This window comes from Acinonyx jubatus, chromosome C1 (genome assembly GCF_027475565.1).
Source record: "Acinonyx jubatus isolate Ajub_Pintada_27869175 chromosome C1, VMU_Ajub_asm_v1.0, whole genome shotgun sequence".
In the NCBI taxonomy this organism is placed as follows: domain Eukaryota; kingdom Metazoa; phylum Chordata; class Mammalia; order Carnivora; family Felidae; genus Acinonyx; species Acinonyx jubatus.
This window is the reverse complement of record NC_069381.1, coordinates 148,970,536-148,992,617: the sequence shown is the minus strand read 5'-3', so window position 1 is coordinate 148,992,617 and position 22,082 is coordinate 148,970,536. Positions and strand designations below refer to the sequence as shown.

General features: G+C 38.0%; 1 protein-coding gene and 1 long non-coding RNA gene across 3 annotated transcripts in view; one reads left to right on the top strand and one right to left on the bottom strand.

Moving 5' to 3' along the window:
- FAP (fibroblast activation protein alpha) overlaps positions 1 to 22,082 on the top strand; it is a 73,729-nt gene that overhangs the window by 42,537 nt on the left and 9,110 nt on the right. For both annotated transcript variants that reach the window (XM_015082759.3, XM_027055630.1), the window contains 7 exons: positions 1,887 to 1,940; positions 3,660 to 3,784; positions 7,705 to 7,752; positions 12,722 to 12,820; positions 13,288 to 13,357; positions 14,106 to 14,300; positions 19,378 to 19,432. In XM_015082759.3, the coding sequence (XP_014938245.1) occupies positions 1,887 to 1,940; positions 3,660 to 3,784; positions 7,705 to 7,752; positions 12,722 to 12,820; positions 13,288 to 13,357; positions 14,106 to 14,300; positions 19,378 to 19,432 (646 nt within the window). The remainder of the gene's footprint in view (positions 1 to 1,886; positions 1,941 to 3,659; positions 3,785 to 7,704; positions 7,753 to 12,721; positions 12,821 to 13,287; positions 13,358 to 14,105; positions 14,301 to 19,377; positions 19,433 to 22,082) is intronic.
- LOC113598209 (uncharacterized) overlaps positions 7,284 to 22,082 on the bottom strand; it is a 126,955-nt gene continuing 112,156 nt past the window's right edge. The window contains exons 9-10 of the long non-coding RNA XR_003418847.2: positions 11,260 to 11,290; positions 7,284 to 7,564 (exon numbers count right to left, since the gene is read on the bottom strand). This is a non-coding gene — a long non-coding RNA (uncharacterized LOC113598209). The remainder of the gene's footprint in view (positions 7,565 to 11,259; positions 11,291 to 22,082) is intronic.

The window sequence follows — 22,082 nt, the reverse complement described above, 5'->3', positions numbered from 1 at the left end:
TAAAATAATCATTTATGATCAAACTTCTCTAGTCAAGAATGTACAGTTTCTTTCCCTTGCTTCTAATAAAGTCCAAATCCAGGGTGCTTTCTTATAACCTGCCTGTCATTATCTGTAATTCTAAGAGCAAAGAAGGGGAATCATTAGTCCAGGCTCACTGGATAAAAACATGTCGGAAACCAATTGTCGATTTATGGGACTCTTGGAACATTTGACAAAGAGTTTGAACATTATATGGAGCAGTCATTACAATCACCAGCGTAAGAAGAGTGACGAGATAAACGTGGATGGCAAATTTCAGACATAACAGGGTTAGGGCTTCAGGGGAAACCAAAGTCAGGGAGACCCAGCTATGGTCATAATCCAGGCCTGCAATGATAGAGACCTAAATTAGAATAGAGGCAATAAAATATGGACTCTTTGAGGAAAAAGCTACGCCTCCTTTCTTTGTGTGTCCTTAGCACTTGACATAGTGCCTGACACATAGCCGGAATTCTGTAAATATTAGTTAAGTAAGTGAGAGGAAGGGTAGATAGACCATAAAGACAGATGGAGGTTGAACAAGACTGGTGACTTCGTGGCAGTGAAGGAAAAGGGAAAGGCAAGGCAAACTGGACTCTGCTGCAAGTGTCAGATGAAAGTAATCAATCGTGAAGCCTTTGACAGAACAAGAAAGCTGTGGGAGGGTGGGGGGAGGGTGGTGCTGTTTGGAAAAGATACTGAGTATTTTATTCACTAGTAGTTTGAGATGATGTGGGGGAAGGCAAGTGCAAGTGACCATCAGTCTATCAGAGTCTGTTGAAACCAGTAAAGTCATGTAGAAAAATGCTGGGTCAGAAGATACATTTAATCCTAGGAGTGATTGGCATTCTGTTACCTTTTCTTTTTACTTGCGGGTAACAAGGTTTTTATGACAGTGAACATATAGTAGTACCTGAGCCACTGAACAGCCTCAAGAATTAAAAATTGGTAATTAAACCTAACTTTCTACAGTCTATTATGCTCTTCTTGAAGGAAAAAAAAAAGGCGGTTTCTTCGTGATATTCAGATGAACTCAGAGGAGTGAAAATCATGCCACTAAATTGGATTTCCCACTTCATGGCTATATTAAGACAGGTTAGAACTGGGACCCAGATACTTAAGTAACAAGTATGTTCTCTTGTGACTTCTTTTGCATCTGGGTAAATCAACATGCCCCTTTGTGTTGTGTCCTAGTGTGGATACGTTTCTGGATTTATAACAAACTTCTCTGTCAGGGCTTCTATAAAACAAATCCAAAATATCTTCAGAATCACAAACAATTAAATAATACAACATAGAGAAACCAGTAAACTTTATCATGGTAAGGAAGGGGGTGATATTAATCAATATCCTAGCTTATTTTGTATAACTCATAAATAATGAATCAGAATATAATATACCTATAATAAAAAAAGAATATTTGGCACACTTTAATCCTCCTATGATTTGAAAGTCAGAGTAATTATATAAAATTCAGTGTTATAAACAGCAATGACTGGGGCACCTGGGTGGCTCAGTCACTTAAGCATCCAACTTTGGCTCAGGTCATGATCTCATCGTTCGTGAGTTCAAGCCCCACCTCAGGCTCTCTGCTGTCAGCACAAAGCCCACTTCAGATCCTCTATGCCCCCTCTGTCTGCCCCTCTCTCACTCATTCTCTCTCTCTCTCTCTCTCTCTGTCTCTCTGTCTCAAAAATAAATAGACATTTAAAAATAAGTTAATAACCAGCAATGATTTATCTACATAAGTGCCAATTAATATAGTTTCATTAGATGAACATTGGACTACATTGTTTATTAGTACTAAAAATTGTATCACCATTTAGTTATAAATATTTATCTAATAGCTTTTGAATGTATTTCAGGTTTTATTCTAGCAATGAATTTGAAGGCTACCCTGGAAGAAGAAATATCTATAGGTAATTTATGTCAATTCATTCTAGTATTTGTATACATTAATTTGAATGAAAATATGTCAGAGTCCTTTGGATACATAGAATATCTTTAAAGCATAAATGCAATAAAAATAATATATGAATTAAGGTAAAACATTTGGAGCATACTGTACCCCACATCAGTATAAAATATACACCCCCCAAATATTAGCTAACTCAAAATGTCTTCAGAAAGAAAAGCCAAGGAATTCTAATGCTGATAAAAACATGATACTAAATACTTCAACTAAATTTAGAGGTAATTGACGATGTTCATTCACTTAGCAGACACTAATTAAGTCCCTATTGTGTACCAGGTATGGCGTTGACTCCCATATTGTGTGATTTCTTTTAACATGGTTCACCTTGGCATAAGCCTATTAGGATTGGAGAAAATTCCTCTCTCTTCCCAAATTAGTGTTTAAGTTGGCCCAATTGTCCCCTTGGCAAATGGAATGGTGGCCTCGCCCCACTAAACATTTTTAGAAAGGGAGAAAAAATGAATGGTGCCCTCAACAGCCCTTTCTGATGTAGAAGTAAAAGGCATAGCTCATGGGCTGATAGTCTGCTATATGCCAGGCACGTTTTTATCTGCTTTACATATGTAATTCTGTTGAATCCCTACAACTTCAGGAGGCAGGCAATACTGTTATAGCCAGAATTTGTACCTGGGCATGCTGACCTAATCCCCTTACTGTTAACTGCCTACTTAATATTTCCAAGATTACACCAAAATGTGAACATGAATGCAGACTGTAACCAAGGGAATAAGAAATTTTCCCTCTGCTGCATTCCTCTGCTCCTTCCTGTATCATGACTTCTTATCTGTTGGGGAGAATCCTCTGTGGTGCCAGCAATGTCCCTGGCTCCCCTCTACCATGTCCAAGGCAAGATCAAGGGCAGCAGCAGAAAGAACACTGCAGCAGCCACAGATTATCTTACCAGTCACAACAGATTCTGACCCTGACCCATGTTGGCATCATACCATCTAGTCTGCCCCAAATGAGATTCTGATTCTGAATGTTTGGGGTAAGGTCTTGGAGTCTGTATATTAAAACCAACCACCTCCTTCAGGAGCCACGCAGAAGGTTCTACTGGGGAGAGGGTGTAGGTCCATGTTGGCTTATGTAAGAATGCCAGTAGGGAAGCATTCCCAGGAAGAGCTTCTCTGAACCAAAACTTCCTTCTGAAAAGAATGAAAGGCACAGGAGGCACTTAAAAACTGTGTTTTTTTTTTATTTCCAATTTGCTTATTACTAATTTCCCCTTCCAGATATATGATAAGAACAGCGACCCTTTTCTTGGTGAGACTGCCAGATTTCCTTGCATGTTTTACATGGGAGTACAAAAAGAGAGATGGAAAGATGAAGAACTATGCATTGCCAACCACTTTGTAAGATGTGAGAGATGAATGGCTATGGGAAGTGGTTACCTCACTTCCATTCAAGGTGTTAGGTATTTCTCCCACCCCAGAGAAACTGGGGGGGCTTCTTCCTCAAGTCTGGTGCCCCTTCAAGCAAAGATGATTGAAAATCAGGCTACATCAAAATACTGTAATTCCCCTTCACTTTAAATGATATTGGCAAGAGAAAAATAGAGTGGGTTTGATGTCAATATGTAAATTAGTCATTTTACATGGAGTAGTACATTTTGATAAATACAATCTCAAAATTTCAGCTTAGTTTTATTTTCATTTTCCTCTAGAATTAGCATTGGAAGCTATCCTCCAAGCAAAAAGTGCATTACTTGCCATCTAAGGAAAGAAAGGTGCCAATATTACACAGCAAGTTTCAGTGACTACGCCAAGTACTATGCACTTGTCTGCTATGGTAGGTAATGGACCCAACACGAACTCTACCACATCACTGCCAGTGTGGTCGCCTTCATCACCACTATCCTCTAGCCAATCTTAACTACGGGTTATCAAGTACCTTTATGGGAGGGGATCTTACCTATGTTATCTGACCTGATGCTTATGGCGGAAAAGAATGAAAAGAAGATAGGAGAGCATTATTATCTCTTTTTTTTTTTTCGCAGTTGAGGAAATAGAATAGCTTGCAAAAGGTCTGCTCTGCTGGCAAGCATCAGAGTTAGGATGGGACCAAGGATCTATTGACTGTAAATCCCAAGCTCTTACCCGCCACCTGCCACAGCACCATCTAGTTATATGCAAACACCATCTAGCAGCTATTGCAGCAAGACTCGAGCAATAGTATTAAGAGAAGCATTCTGTGTTAAAAATGGCTGCCGGACTTCGGCCCCATTTGCCTGGAAAATGTCAAACTCTTATAGCCAGGAGGAAGAATAACGTCCTAGAAACCTGAGCTCTTTCCCTTGGAGGCCAATACAGTTTCAGCGAGGATGGAAAATAAAGTTTGTCACCCAGAATGTCCTTTCTAAATTTGGGAAACATAAGAATTCATTCAAATGTTAAAAAGTCATGGGTAATTAAATACACTAAGTACTTCGTGGTTTTTTAGGTCGTGTGTACATTTAGCTAATCATTTCTATCCAAAATATTTTATTTTATGCATAACATCTTAGCTATATCTTGAACATATGAAAAGCAATGAAACAGGTCAGGTTGGGCATCAGTAGATCAATGAAATATGTTGGGGTCATGGAGATTTGGAAAATGGACTTGAGAAATACCTACTTTTCCATTCTCTGTCCCATCCCCATAATTAAATCCCTGAGTTTCTCTGGTGGGGAACAGCAAACAGAAGATGTTATTACAAAATGCACACCACTCAGCTCTTTCTGGTATCAACTCCCAGTGGAAGGCAGCTCAGAGAACAAAAGGAATCTTTGCCCGATGGAGATCCCTGAGCAGTTGCAGAAGACCCCAGGTTCTTTACTTCCCAGAAGGAAGGCTTCCCTGACATGCCATTCTCCTCACTCCAGTCATCTGGCCCCTGAACCAGAGCCCCAACTCATTTGACTGCGGAAATGAATAAGCATTTTACCCCAAATGCCCCCTGTAAGATGGCACAAGATGTCGGTTTGTTACAACTATTTTCACAAAATGTTGGGTCAATGACATCTTTGAAAAGCCAAGAGATTGTTGTTCATAATCGTATGTGCTGAATGTGGTTATGGTACTTAAAGGTATATATTAAATGTCCTTGTCAAATTATATGCAACATTTTTCAACCCAAGCTATGTATTCATGCAAAACATATTGAAAGCTTACATGCCAGGCATGTAGTATCATTGAATTAACTCTACTGAGTAATCTGTTTGTCTTTCTCTCCTGAAGGCAGAGGATGCTTTCCTTTAATCTTCACATTCATAAGGCCAAGAAAAATGGCTAATGCATAATAATTATGTATAATGTATAATGCATAATTGTTGAATGAACATAGGTACGAAAGAAGATCCAAGCATTACTGCCTTTTGTGAAGTCTAACAAAAAAACTTTTTCTTATACCGATATATTTACTGATAAAGACATCAGTGACCCTACACTTGCATACACTCATTTGTGTTTATGTGCGTTCTGCATTTGCATAATGCTTCAACCCTTTTTGAAAGCACTATGCCACTTTTTATAGCGGTTTGTCTTCCTAATGTTTGCTCGAGTCTGAGTGCCCACTGAAAAGATAAGGAAGCAAAGACTAAGCTCTCCTCAAAAGTTGGTGGAAGAGTCCTTTCTAGAACTTGAATCGCCTGACTTTTCCACACTCACTCTTGCTCGGCAGTATGGTAATTTCCCATTTAGCAAAAAATATACTGTGTGGGAAGCATCACATCGTCTGGTGTTTTTGAAGCTCCAGTAAAATGAGTCACTGAGCCATCATAAGAAAAACCTTGAAATCTTTCCCTTTAGGACTAAGAGTAAAGCCTCATTATGTAACTTCAAACTCTCCAAGAGAGATGGTGAGTAAATCCCAGAGAATAGGATTAAATAGGTGAAAACCCTCTTCGTGATGCCGATGGAACAAAAGTAATGCAAAGGGGGGATTCCAGACAATTGATGCTTTTATGTCATTTGTGCTCAGGTCTTTTGTATCTAGGGCAGTCAGTTATTATTTAGTGTCATAATTTGGCCAGAAAAGATATGCTAGTTGTCACTATTGGAACCGCATACCCGTGAAAATTCCATAGGATGGATGCTGGTTGACTAAAGTCAACAAATTCTGATTCATGTTTCATTTCCTTACATTCTGACCACAAATATAATATGCGTTTGTCCCTTCTAATACCTTTGAAGAAAAGCTGGCCAAAATGACAATCTCCGAAATTAAGTTCTATACAATTTTGGCACTCCACACAATAACGAATTGTTGTTTTTTTGAGGGAGTCTAATAAATAGTATCCCTTCTCCTCACTCTCAAGTTAGACTGAAGGGTCAAGAAGGAAATTAAACTATTTAGCTTTATTACTTGTAAATGTTAATTGGAAAATGTGGTTAAATGTGTCCAGCTTCCTAATATTGTACCTCAGAATTACAATTACACAAATATGGGTATGACTGGACAGCCACTGGCTGCCCCCACAGAGCCCGGCACTATCCTATTTGGAACACTGAGGACCCGACAAACGCAAGGAGAACGATGCCAGGAACAAGGTAGAAGAAGGAGTTACTTAAATCTAGGTCTTCTCAGAATTCATCAAAAGGTCACCCCCTCCTCTGCTTGCCTGGGATCCAGGGTGCTACCCGAATGATGTTCCAAAAAGAAGGCAGAAGCATCAGAAGTGCAACGAAGCTCTACCCCTAACCTCCATGTTGTTTCTTTTAACTCATTGACTGCCTGAGCAAATTTATCCTTTAAGAGGATATTATTTTATCTCTCAAGTGAGAGAAAATTAGTGCTTAATTATTTGTAGGTCTTGTTAAAATGGCCAGTTTCTGCACAGAGGCCCTGAGTTCCATGCTGGAATATGTAGTGGACACTGACGTGCCACCCAGAACCTCCCACCTCAGGACTGAACCCCTCATTCTGCCAGCTGCTGAGGGTGCCAGCGGCTGACACCTCACAGCTGAGCTCCCACCCTGGGACGTGCCTTGCCACAGCCAATGGCCACTCCATTCTGTGTAAAAGCCAGCCCGGCTGGTACATGAAGGCAACTCTGCAGGCCATCCAGCTCCGGAGCTCCCTGCGGGGGTCGGCTGAGTTTTGTGTTTTGACTGCACTGAAGCCCACCTTCCCTCACTGCCTCATCCCTCCTAATACTACCCCAGAAAAACCGCTCCCCCACAAAACTCCTGCTGGGTCTGTTTCCCAGGGAATGTGACCTGCCACAGCAAATCTGAACAGGCAACAGATTCTAGATAAATTTATTTCTTTATTTATTAATTACATAGAAAAAAGATGTTGAGTTCTACTGAGCATTGAACCAAGAAGCCAGACTGAAAGTATTATCTGGGTACTGGTGAAGGTTATTGGGTAATAGAGACTTAGCTAACGTAGCTCATACAGCATGGTGTCTTCTCAGAAGGCCATTTGCCACAGCAGTTTCTGGGGTCCATTTCTGTAACTAGATCCTGAACTATTCAGGATCCCTCCTGGTAAAGCGCACCGGTGACTCTTCTCTCACATCTCATCTCTGGGCTCTGATCTCTTGTGTAGGTTAAACTTAACTTACAAGGTGATGTTTTCTTCTCTCTGGGGGAAAAAAAATAGCTGTAGAATTAAAAGATGAAGTTGAGCCTGACATTAACCACAAAGATGACCAGCAGTTCTTATTGGAAACCCAGGGTTTATTTAAAAGCTAAAGCATGTGTTTGTTTTTATCCTGTGCACAGGCCCAGGCCTCCCCATTTCCACCCTTCATGACGGTCGCACTGATCAAGGTACGCTCTCTTGCATGCTGCTGTCTAAAGAAACCCTGAACTGTCGGTGACATCACACTAGAGGAAGCAAGACACTTTCCTCACACCAACACGGGGACTGTGATGGAGTCTTGTTATCATAAAGCCTATTGTTATGTAGATTTGGGTATTCTTTGAGTCAAACTGGACCCTATGAAATTTAACAATTATTTGCAGTAAGAACCTGGCATAACACGGATGGGTTGTTATCACAGGGATTCATACTGTCTTCCCCAATCGGCCCCCTAAAAAACACAGCAGCTTAGCACTAGAAGGACAGTTAGGATATTTAGCACAACCTCCTTCCCAAATCAGAATTCCTGCTTTTTTTGTAACATCCCAAACTGGAGACAAATTCCAGATATAAGTCCAGTTCAAAGCAGAGGGTGACTATCACGCTGGCTTTTTGTTTTAACAGCTACATCACAGTGTTGCTACGTATGAAAGCCCTGAAATTCAGAGGCTTTTCCCATCTTTAACTATGATCAAGATCGTCCTCCTCCATCCTGTATTTATGATATAGGTTAAAAAGGGTTCACAGACCAAAGATGACTGTCTTTGCCCTCAGCGGAGTTATCCAAGTGTGTCACTGCCCCGTGCTCTCTCAGCAATTCCCCGTTGTCTTCTGATTTACTATTAAAGGACATTTTAGGTCGAAGTTGATGGAGATAAGGGACAATGAGGGACTTGAGCACTTGTGCCTGTGATCCTGATCCCTGAACAGCTTTGATGACAAGTCAGGAGACTGTTTTGGGATTAGTTTGGCTGCCAGCACAATGGCTCAAGTATAATAGGTGAAAATATGGTAATGAGGAAAAACAGAGTCAATTCAGGAGCTCTGGACAGGACAGACATTGTAATACAGGGACTGTGAATTTAGTTTCATTTTGAAGTTTTTTTTTTTTTTTTTTAACCTTGTGGCTAATAATGAAATACTTTTAAGAATAAGTGATTGTATTTCTCAATATGGCTCAACCCAACCTCGAGTAAGAGACATTTTAAAGCAATACTACATTCAAATCTGTAATCTTTTGCTTTAATGGAAATTCCCATAAATGTATGATTTCCATTTTATCATGGCTCTTAAAGGTCAGCTTCCCTTTTCTCAGGGCATGAATTTCCACTCTCTTATTATCCTTCTCCTCTTCCTGCCAGGTATCGATTTCTGTACTGCATGCAAAAGTGTTACTACTTCTCCCAATACTTACAAAGCAGGCGCAGTGTTCATGTCATTTTCATTTGTCATATGTATTTATATGTTTTCTAACTCTCCTACAGAACGCAAATTTTTTTAGAGCATAGTTATGCAAACTTGCCTAGCGATGAAATTCTCCAGAGATATTTATCATAAAGGCCTGAGCTTTCAGGCGCGCCCCAGAAATTCCAGTTCAGTACCTCTTTGACTGGGCTAGAGAATTTGTATCTTTAATAAATTCCCAGATACGTCTTGGAGCTGCTTTTTGGAATTGATGCTGTGTCTTCTATTCATTTGTAGCTTTTGTTTTCTTTTGTTTTGTTTTTACCCATTTTCCATTGCATTTCATGCCAGAAATCTTTATTCAACATATGTTTATTAAGCACCTATCACAATAACCCAGGCACTGTGCTGGATACTAGATCTTAAAAATGAACAGATACTGGATTAGATATGACTGGATTAGATTAGGTAGATTTCCTTTCCTCAAGGAAATTATAGATCAATGGGGAATGCAGACATGTGAATGGACAATACTGTGGGGTAGAGAATTCAGATACGGGAAATAGAGCATGAAAGCACATAAGCAGGGCACCGCATCTGGGTTTCAGGGGTTTGGAAATGTCTCATAAGGATAGATACGTCAAACTGGAAACCCACAAATATGAAGGAGGTATTAATTCTGCTTGGATGTCTGGCTTGGTCAAGTGGATTGATATTGATGTTTTTTTACTGGAAGAGGGATTCACAACAGAGAGAATATTTTTGTGGAGATGATGAGTTTTATTTTTAACGTTGAGCTTGAGGCACTGCGACGATATCCAAGTGGAGCTGACTGGAGTGGCAAAGTTTTGAATCTGGACATCATGGGATCAGTTTGGACTGAAGATGAGGAACACGAAGTCATTACTTTACGAAATATATGGTTACTGAAGCCATGGAAGTGGATGAGACTGCAGAGTAGGAAAGATGAGGGTGGGCGGAGGTAGTAGAAAGTGAGCCTAGAATAAAACTGTGCAGAATACCAACATGAGAAATGGGAAGAGGAAAATGACCCTGTAAAGGAGACACAGAGGGACCAGAAGGAGGACAACCTTGCAGATATGGTATCAAAGAAGGCAGGGAGGAGGGCAAAGAAGGCAAAGAGGGAGTGCCCACCTGTGTCAAGTGCTGCAGAGAGTGAAGTGAGACCTGCTCTAAATCAATGAATTTAACAAGAGGGAATTAGCATTGTCTTGGTCGGAGCACTTTCAGAGAACAGTGCAGGTGGCAGCCAGAATAAAGCAAGTTTAGGCTTGCAGAGGAGGTAGATAAAAAGACAGTATTTTCAATAGGTCTGACTGAGGAGAGGAGGGAGAGGGGGGTGGATGATGGCTGGAAGCAGTTGATAGAAGTTCAATTTTGTTTTTGAAAGATAATAAACATTTGAGCGTGGTTAAATGCTGATGGAAGAAATGAAGAGACGAAAGGGGTTGAAGACATAAAGGAGGGGAGTCCCCAAGGAGTTGGGAAAATGGATGGAGTCCAGAGACAGGTGCAGAGATTCATCCCTGGCATTGTGCTGACCAAGAATGAAGAAATTACTAATGTGATTTAATACAATTTCATATAATGTATGCAAGTTTGTAGACGTTGCAGAAAATAGTACAGTGGCTTCATTTTATCTGCAAAGTGGGGTCGGGCCCTTTGAAAATAACATAGTACCTCAACCATGTGCTCTAGAAACCCAGAAGAGTTGGCCCTTGACGTAGCGCAGTTGAGGCTTCGTTGCTTCGGGCACAGCAGGTTACCCAACTGATTGAATGACCCCGTTTATCAGCTTTTCCACAGATTCCTCACATAATTTAATTCATGAGCAACATATAGTAGTTAATGCAACTGAAACAAAAGTTTCTTGCATGGTCCGTCCTTTTTCTTTTTTTATTTCATCATAATGAATAGTCCACAGAAAATACAGAGCACATCCTACGTACCTATCATGTACTAGGTACTGCGTATACAATGATGAGTGAAATAAGTTTGAAAGGTACAGTCTAGACTGCAGCACTCCTCCCACATTATTGGCTTTTAATGCAAAGCCACACAGAGAAGCCCAGTCGGCATCCCCCAACCACAGTCCTATGAAATCCCATTTTGCTCCAAGGGGTGGGCAAAATTGCCAAGTTACCGTATGTACAAATGCTTCTCTGCACTATAGAGCATTAATAAGCTTATAAATTAAACTTGGCATTCAATAAGTCTTGAATCAGTAAGTTCAACAGCTAGCCAAATGGAGAAGTGAAAGTCTAACCAACCTGCCAACACTTGGGTATGATCTTCCAGTACCTGTTGGTAAAATGATAAAAATAAATAAGCAAATAATAAATATAATAATAACTAAAATATAAAAAGAAATAATAAGCAATTATAACACACTCTGTGACTCCACACAGGATTCCCTTTATCCATAATAGCTCCACACACAGAACCCACACAAAGAGAATGAAGAATTGGCTCCATTGTACTTAGAATTGTATATTTGTTTTTTGTTTTTTGGGTTTTTTTCTAGTTTTAGCTTTTAAGATGCCACAAGTATCTCTTTCCTGATGGATTATCCAAAGTTAAAATGAAATTTATTATGTATCTTATACAACTCATACCAAAACATCTATACTTGTTCTAAGATTAAATATAACATGTTGGAACAAAATGCCATGAGTATATGAAAACTGAGAGTTACAAGGGAAGTGGTTTGGCAAACTTAGTGTAGTTACAAGTACTCCTCCAGTTCCCTATCTTCAAGGACCACTTTTTAAAAAGGCACAAAAACAAGAAGTTCGCAGGATGTCTTTTGTAAAACCTGCCATATCTCAGAAGTCATCCAGACCTTCTTTTAAAAAATAAATCTACAAATTCCACATGCCATATGAAAGTCTAACTTTTCTCTAGAAGATAGCCAGTATCAATTCCAGTTCAAAATGAAACTTGCAAAAAGCCCTCTATTGCTAGAAACCCATTTGCATAGATCACCAAACTACAGCCTCAGGAGATCAATGGATTGTTCAGTTTCGAAGATTAAAGTGTGAAACGGAATTAATTTCACATATAAACAGCAGTTTTTAAGAAGATCTTTTAAGGTGAAAGACAGAAAGAGAGCATAGTGTTATATATTGTTATTTTACTAAGGTATGTAACCACCTTGAGGGAAACGATCTGAAGGAATATAATGTGCAATAGTTCAATTACCAAAAAAAGGAAGAATATCGTGTATTACTTAAGCAGAGCAGGAAAGATTAAAAATAAACATGTATTTTAAAAAATCACAGAACTGATACTTGATTTTACACATTGAAAATTTTAAAAACAAACTTTGTAACTACATAATCAATTATTTTAATTGAGATTCCAGCAATATAGATTGTATTTCTTGTTTTTTTTCTTAGATGATACAAAAGTCACCTTCTCAGATCATACATAGTTTCACGTTAGAAAAGTTGGAGATGGGAAAATATGGGGAATAAACGTTACTGTCTCTGTGGTTCTGCTCAAAATGTGTTGCGATGCCATAAGGATCAGTACAGGAGACAATGATTGATGTCTTCATAAACTCATACCTGCTTTAAAGGCTGGGTTAAAAATATGCTTGGCAATATGAAACTTGCTACACAGTTCCTTATACCATTTCAGTTTTATCCATATTAAAACCAAAGGAATTTTAAGAAAGGAATTTTCTTGTGTTAATGCTATTAATTAAAAATGAGCATTTTATTTTTTAAGAAATTAAAATCCTGGAAGAAAACAAGGAATTGGAAAATGCTTTGAAAAATATCCAGCTGCCTAGAGAAGAAATTAAGAAACTTGAAGTGGATGAAATTAGTAAGATCTTATAAAAATTTCTCATTTACAAATATGAAGCTGAACACTTATCTTGCTTTTAAAAAAAATTACAGGGTAAATATTATAGTCCAAACACTACAATATTAAAATAACTTAATTCAAGCAATCTTACTACTATAATAGAGTTTCACAGAATGTCTTTAATATGCTTGTAAATAGAGTTGATCTGATACTTTTCTATAGCTCCGCTTCAACCCTGATATTTTTTAAAAGTTTATCTGATTTTAATTTTAGTATGTGTGCTTCTAGATAAACAATAACTCAAGATTTCTAGTAATTTATAAATTTGACAAAAATACACAGTAAAAATCAGCTTAAAACATATGCTCTATTCTTCACAATTAACTAGTTATAAATTTATTTTATGTTATATTGTAATTAAAGAAATACATGACATATAAATAATGACATATAGTGGAATAAAGATTTTTCTTTTTTTTCCCAAGCTTTATGGTACAAGATGATTCTTCCTCCTCAATTTGACAGATCAAAGAAGTATCCCTTGCTAATTCAAGTGTATGTAATATTTTCTTTGGTGTAAAAACTATTTACTGAAAATATGTTAAAAATTAAATACACATTTATGAGATAGAATGAACCATTCTCCTTGGTAACAGTTCCTATTGATGCTGTTTTTATATATTCCTCAACTAATCAGAGTAAATAAAATATGGCTATTTAAAATAGAATGAGGAAGTTTGGGGATTTTAGATGGACTGGCTTGCATTTGCTGTCTTGAATTTCCTTTGTATGGCAAATTGCCGAATGTGTCAGAATACCTTTGAGATAGAGAAATTGCAGCCAAAAAATATTGTAAATCATCTTAATGTCTTATGTAAGTGAGTTAGAAATGAAATAAGGGAATGGAATACATTTAGTGGAATCACACCCAAAATCAGTGCTGACCTACACACAATTTGCTTAAAACACCATGCATTTTTTTTAGTATATCTTATGCCTGCTTTTAGCAAGTGGCAGGTGGCAGAAATGACGAAAAACCCACACATATTCCTTGAAATGCCAACCCTAGATGTATCCGTTTTGGGGAATAGGAGAGGCTGTGTCCCAAAACAACTTCCTTGTAGCAAACCTCTGGGAAAAGCCTGGTCCTCTCTTGATTTTGAGCCAGTTCTAATGCCACTGTTATTGAAATTTTATCATACAAATGTACTGGAAATACTAAAGGCAATTCTTAGCTACAATGAGAAGTTGAGTTTTACAAAGGAATCCAAGGTTCTTTTTTTTTTTTTTTTTTTCCCTTTAGGTATGGTGGTCCTTGTAGTCAGAGCGTAAGGTCTGTATTCGCTATTAGTTGGATTTCTTATCTTGCAAGTAAGGAAGGGATAGTCATTGCCTTGGTGGATGGCCGAGGAACAGCCTTCCAAGGTGACAAACTCCTGTATGCAGTGTATCGAAAGCTGGGTGTTTATGAAGTTGAGGACCAGATCACAGCGGTCAGGTGAGCACCTCATTCAAACAAACTGGCGTGCAACAAAAGTCATGCAATCACTGTCGGGTTTCTCCATCTTTAATGATTTAATTCTTTTTGTCTGTTTTCCTAACTTCCTCTCAAGTTAACATTAATCTTAAAGAGATATTTTTGCCCAATATGAGAAAAAAAATAATGATAGACAAGAGCTAATAAATGTGTAGAAACAAGATTTATAGTGATAAATGACAAATACTCTCAGTGTTTCAGTCGTTCTGATATCCTTTTGTTGATTCACATGGCTCACAACTAGAAAAAAAAAATTGTGTAACTCTAGGGATGGTCTATAGGAAACCAAACATCTGAATTTGCTCAAGCATTGTGGATTCTATCTCATAGACTTAGAAATGTCTCAACATTTCCTCAACACCCTACACTTACAGATACTAAGCATTCTTTTGTAATTAAGCTAGCTGTGAAGTTTAGCTGTGTTAGCATGAAAGTGTTTTCCTGTTTTCATTTGACAAAACATGCATTTTACATAATACAAATTATATTATGAAAACATTCATGGGGAAGGCAGACCCATAACCTGAGTCCTTCCCAACCACATTCTCAACCATAATTTGCGTCTCCATCATCTTTTCTGAAACAAATAGAATATAGGCATCAAAATTGCTGTTTATTTGGAAACACTGTGCAGGATGCTTCAGGATATTTCTCTATAGTTGTTGGGTTTCTGTTATTATGTTGTGAGTATGTGAAGTCAGAGAACAGTAGTTTATAAATGTAAAAGCCAACACAGGCCAATTGCACCCTTAGTCGTGGATATATATATGTGTGTAACGGCTTAAGGTCAGACATTGTTGCACAACAAAGAGCAATTTAGAAAATTCATTAGCACATTCCTTTTATCATCTTAATGTCACTGATAGTTACTGATTTCAATATAGCATACACAATGAAGATTGTATTTAACAGCAAGGAGGTGGGCCCAGACAACACTTTTCTGTGTTTTTGTCTCTAATCAAAGCAGAAGAGTTTAGACTCACAAGTAATTATTTTTAAAAATAGAAAAGTAATCATAACCCATATGTTTTCAAATTTTCCTTCCATTCTGTGAACAGTAATATACACACACTTCTATAACACAAAATATTCAATTAAAAACAGTCTATTTGAATAAAATCTGACAAACGAATAAGTAGATTATTAAATAACACTATGAAATCTCTAGGTGTCATTCACACCTCATTTCTAGGAGGCTCCATCTTTCTTGCTAATCCAGATTATTTGGCCTGTCTGCTATTAACCTATTTAGGATAATCTTCTGCCCGATGGAGAGACACAGAAGAGATAGCTCAAAGAAAAATCCACCACGAGATCAGTTTCTCACATATGAACGCCATTGTGGAAATATGAACACCATTATCAGTAGTATAGACCTAATTCTTTAAGGATTATTATTTTTTTTTTGGCACTGCAGGTCACATCTATTTTTATTTAAACCATGCAATAAACATCAAGGGTACGCAATCCTGGGACCACATCAAAAGACAGATGTAGATTCTACCTCATTTGTAATTCAGTTACATCTTTTCCAAAGTTCCTAGCGCTAAACAGTGGTTTGTTCTGGCATTGGTTGAAAACCAAACTTAACAGAAGCAGCTCATCATCCCAATCTACCAATAACAACAAAGTGCATCATTATGTGTTTTGCACTTATTTACCACCAAAATTGCAGCATTTGTATTTAAGAATACCTCAAGAAACAGAGCAGATAGCTTCTTATCGTGTTTCTTGGATGGAATGAAAATCTAAACCTGAATCCCATGTACAGGCCTTAGCTAAAATTGTTATTTCTGCTGTTCAATATATAGGACATGAAGCCACAAATTGTACCAATTTTCACAATAATATAAATGTCTTTGGCATTTAGAATTGAAGATAGACCAGAGGCAGTTATTGGCTACCTTTACCTTCTCTGAGCCATTTTTAGGATGGAATCTAAAGAAAGTCTTCCTGCTATAGAGCAGGCATATGTTCACTCATTTGCTCAGCCATTCAACAACAGATCAAATATTAATGTATGCCATTGCAATCCACTCTGTATAAAACTGTGCAATTTTTATAATCTCTACTTTCAGTGCACTTACAATCTTTGTAAAATGGATAAACCCCTGGCACTCTGAAGGGACAGCATTGCCATTAGATGGAACTTTTACTAAACACCCTAGTGAACAAGGGGAGGCTGTGTGGCCTGTGCACAGCACAGCACGTATGCAACAGTGGAGATGCCAGTTGAGGCTGGTCTGGCTTTGCTTGAAACCGCCATTCTGCAAAAGTGAAAGGGAAGCCTTGGAACCGGATGCTTTGAGAAAACAAAAGCTAAAAAGGATAGATTTATAATGATGATCCTGGGAATAATTCAACCGCATGTCTGCCAAGAAGTGTTTTAGGAATCAGACACTGAATGTCTGACATGGGAATTGGGATTGTAATCCCTTTATGGTAGCCCTCAAATTACCTTCCCACGAAAGAATGAAATTTATCCCCTTCAATCTCATATAGAATGCAATCTGGGCAAACTGTAAGAGACTCTTAAATACAGAGAACAAACTGAGGGTTGATGGGGGGAGGGCAGTGGAAGAGAGGGGAAAATGGGTGATGGGCATTGAGGAGGGCACTTGTTGGGATGAGCACTGGGTGTTGTATGTAAGCGATGAACCACAGGAATCTACCCCCAAAACCAAGAGCACACTATACACACTGTATGTTAGCCAGTTTGACAATAAATTATATTTAAAAAAAATAAAAACTAAATTAAATGCAATCTGACTAAAATTTTTACATACCAAAAGAAAATCATGTGTACCTATTTGGAAATGAGAGTAAATGCTAGAGTCAATAAATAGATTTAAACAAAGCAAAGCAGTGTTAAAAAAAAAAAAAAGCCACACAAGCTCACTACTTTGACTACACAAAAGAGAATGCTTCCAAGGAGATGTTTGTGAGGTCAAAGCACACACAAAACTGAGACCTGCTTTCCCCAGACTCCTCTGCAAATGGTACATACATAGGTCCCATAAAACTTCGTTAGTTATAGGATCAGTTCTACTAATTTGGGGTATATTTGGCACTTTTGGCATTCCCACAATTTAAAATTTTTATATAACTTGAAGGTTAGTGGTGAGAAAAATCTATCATACTGTTATACCTGGCATCAACAAGAACATTTCCAAAATAGGATAATAATTGATCCCTAGGGTTCCAAATTGATCTTTGGAATAGGGTCATTTTTATGAGAGAAAAGTTGTGAAGTTCAGTTTAGCCTCCAAAATGCTTTTTCATTTGTTCCTAACATTTTTCTTCATTTAACCACACCATCAACAGTATTTCTGATAACTGTCTTTGGAAGCGCTTCAGAATTTGGAGGTAAATTTTATAGAGCTTTGGTGGCCTTAAAGTGCTCGGGTTATCTAGCTAACCTTTAACCTAGTCCTGCCACATTAAGTGTTAATGTTTCATTTCCATGTTAACTATTGCACTATCATTTCCTGTAAATGTCATCCTTTCGGAATAAACCGAGGAAGGGAGCTGTTAAGAATTTCCTGCTCCCATGTATCACCTGCTATTTGCTTTTACCCCAGATGCAAGGCAATATGATTGCTAGCTTCCGGGAGATCATAAAATCGAAATTGATTTTATGGCTCAGAACCGTCTTCCAGCACGAGTGGCAAGATTTTTTTTTTTTTTTTAACAAAGAGAGCGAACCTTCTCTTCTTTCATTTGGTTTGTGAAGTTTGTGGAAGAATTGCCGAAATGCCACAGTTTGCTGCACATTTTCTCTGTTTTATCATGAACAGCATCCACACAGGTAGCAACTTCCCGTTTGCTGCTGCATTTCTTCCCCGTAGACTCCTCAGTGTCCCTCAGAATCGGTGTAGGGTAAGCTGTGACTGACGGGGCTTCTTCCCATCTGTTTGTCCCGGGCATTTGCCCAACTCCTCTGTGCATTGGAAACGTGCATGTTGAATCAATGCAACGAGCAAAATGGTTGCTGTGAAATCCCCTTAAGAAACTCCATTATTCAACTAATGAAACCACTACATCTTACTTCCAGAGAAAAATGACAAAGGACATTAACATAACTATAGGGAACAAAAAAAAATGGTCTTTTTCTGGCGCTGCGTGTGCCACTTCGTTCTCCTCGCCTTCCCATTACTGTTGCATCCGGGTCTCTGCAATGGCTCATCCAGTTTGCTATTTTCTTCCACTGCTCCTGCTTCTCTGAGAGTTCCTGGAGTTCTTATCAAACCATCCCCCAAATAAATCACAATTGCTCTAGAACACCAATCCTCAAGGGGGCATGGGATAAATTAGCCTAAAATATTCCCATTTTCGCACCGACTTTGCAAAGTTATATTTCTGAAGGCTTCCCATGACTTTTATTTAAAAGTTGTCCTTCAGCACGGTCTCTTACTCCTAAGAAGACATTTATTTTCAAAATAGTTTTCAAACGATGGCTCTTCTGTGATGAAACGCAAACGAATTATGACCATATCCTAAAAGATACATATCCATGCTGTGACAAACCGAGGGTTCCTAAGTATGGAATGGGAGAGGGATGGATATTTTTTTGCCGATGAAAGCTACCGAAAATGAGATGGCCATTATCATTAACATCTAAGCATTTAACACTGATAAAATTTAAGGCAACAACAATGAAAATCTTTTTTTCCAAAATCTGAGGATTTGGATATTTGGTCCTAGTTATGGTGCTAGTATTTCTTGTGTTACTGTAAGACTAGGTCTTGACCTCTCTGAGTCTGCAGTAACTCACTCCCGCAATTAGGATACTAGACTTTCAGCCCGGAAAGTACGACTCAATAGATGTACAGTAGAGCCTAAAGGATCCTTTTTATGCTTTGCAGAAAACATGATCATATTCTTTTAATTATTTGTAAGTGCAGCATTATTATGCATGTGTTTAAACAAAGAAAATGAAGCGTTTCTATTAAATCTTTGGATTAAATATGCTTGTGTAATGAAGTAAATGTCATGTGTACACACTTAAAATTCTAAAAATTTGTTTCTTTTATTTTAGAAAATTCATAGAAATGGGTTTCATTGATGAAAAAAGAATAGCCATATGGGGCTGGGTGAGTTGTTTTATATGTTTTATGCCTGTTATTCAGTTCAGCAATCATAATTTTCTAAAGTGTTCGCTTATAAGGTTTCTCATGAAATGTTAATGTTGCAACATAATTTAATCTGTCAATGGAAACAGTCAGTTTGGGTAATCTAGGCTTCAAAGTGGTGGCTTTAAGTGTTCCTTTTTCCCAATCATTTAATTTCTTTCTTGTGTAGCAAATTAACTCATAATTGATACATTTTTACTTAATTTTTTGGTATTAGATTACAGTATCCTGAATTGAACTATGTTCATCAAAGGTTTCATTTCCTTTGTTATTTTGGAGTTAATAAAGATCTTTTAGAGTTCATAATTTCATTTTTTTAATGAAAAACTAAGCTAACATTTGCAATTATAGGAACTTTTAGAATACAAATTCCCTAGTACCTAGCCTATCCCAGTCATATCTTGGCTGTTTTGATTCTTTTTTTTTTTTTTTTGTAATCAAATTATTTTACCAGACCTAACATTAATTTGTGCTAACTGGAGAGGAGTATAATTTAGTTTCTGAGTTATAGGTCATGGAGATAACTGCCCACGTTTGAGGAGCTGTGCAGGTTCTCAAAATACACATTAAAAGGAAGAGGCAAAACTTCCCAATCATGGACAATGAAGTCACTGGAAAGTTTAGAGAAATATTGGAAAGAGTTTAGATTTGCCCATTATAAATTATGATAATTACCCTTCAAAGAAGATTTCCTGTTTCACTTTTTGGTCTGAATTTGTACATTTGCAAGTCAATTTGCAGCCGTTTGTGCTTGGGTTGTTTTTCTTGGCTGTTTTCTCTGAGAGCGGCCTGCACAAGATGGAGGGAATGAAACCCAATATTGAAGGGAATCTGCAGGCTCCGACTCAGCTCTCAGCTCAGTGACCAGATGAAGAGCTGTTATGAATTTGTGGAAAGTTGTTACTTCAAGCCATTTGGTCCTTCTTAAAACTATCAAATGTTAAATATCTAAACAGAATGGAATTCAAATGGGTGGAAATAAATGAAATATTTTTATAGTGAAATATTTCAGATAAAATCTCTCCATCCATTTTTATGAAATTTCTAAAGTAAATTTTCAAAAGATTCAAATTTCACGCAGAACACTTCCATGTAATCATTACCATTTCTCTTACACTTTTACTTTGCTTTTACTGCAAGCTCTGAAATAATCAGAAAGTGGAATTTTTAATTTCATTTCTACAACATCCTGGTATTAGTTTGGTAGAGAACCATCTATGTGGGATGATTTAAAGAACCCACTCATCACCTCAAAATACATCCATATCAGTCTGAAATTCTTCAATAAGGATTCTCACGATGTCTGGGCAAATGCTTCTAGAAGAAGTAGTATATTAGGTCCCCTTTATTGCTTACTTTCCAACATGGCAGTAATTGCAAGCTAAACCCTGAGAACATGCGCGGAAGAGGGAAATAAGTGAACAGCCACCGGATGCAACGCATGAGCAACCCCTGAATCAACAGGGCCCAGAAGATCCTGAAGGAAAAAGACCTTAATACTATACTGTTATTTAACAATTAGTTAAGAGTTATTTAACCCATCCATCCGATCACTGATTCAGGCGTTCTTTCATGCATGTAGTAAATTTTTATTGGATCTCAATTAGGTCTTATATTAGGTTCTTTAGAAGATGAAAAGATGAATAAGTTATAGCCCTGGCCCTCTGTTAGATAAAACAGAGAGCAAAAAAGCAATTGCTCAGCAACATTCCAAGTGTTAAGACAGACACAACTTACCGCGGAGAATACCAGGGAGAAGACTGGTTAATTCTGGCTATGAGAGCTAAGGGAAGATTCAGAAATGAGGTAGTGAAGATAGGTTAGTAGTGGGTCATGCCAGAGAATGGAGACAACATTGCCAGGGTCCGAAGGTAGCAATGAGTAGGGCACAGTTGGTCTGGATGCCTGAAACTTCAGAAGTGTAATCCATACATACTAAAGAAGGTGTAGGAAATTAGTTTGGATAGATAGGTAGCCAGACAACAGGAGGGCTTTTAGACTGCATAGAGAAGAATAGGCTCTCTCTGTGGCTTTGCAGACAATTCTCTTATTTTTCTATGTCTCCATCATCATTACACTCCATTCATTTTTTTTTTAAATGTTGGTGATTTTCAGGATCTGACCTTGGCTCTTATTGTTTTTCACTTCCTTGGTGACACCCAGGTAATTTCGAAAATGGTGATGACAGTCAGATCCCTGCCACTAGCCCCCACCTCTCTTCTCAGCTCCACATTTCAAATGCTCACTGGTCATCTATCCCAAATCAATGTCTTACAAGAGGCTCCGGCTTAACTCACACAAGCTAAACTTGTTATAGTCTGCTTAAAACAAGTCCTCATCTTTATTAAAGGACCTCACCACACACCTAGTCACCCAAATAGTAAGTTCAGAGCTATTTGCAACTTCTCCTGCTCCCCAGCTCCAACACTCCAGTGGTTAGTAAGATCTATCAGTTCTACCTTCAAACATTTAAATCTGTTCTCGTCATCCCCACAGCCAGTGCTTTAGTCCAAGTTTCTTCATATGTAATTTAGATCAGACCTTCCCAAACTTTAGCTTACATAAGCATCACCTGAAGAACTTATTGAAACAGGTTCTAGGGCCCTACCAC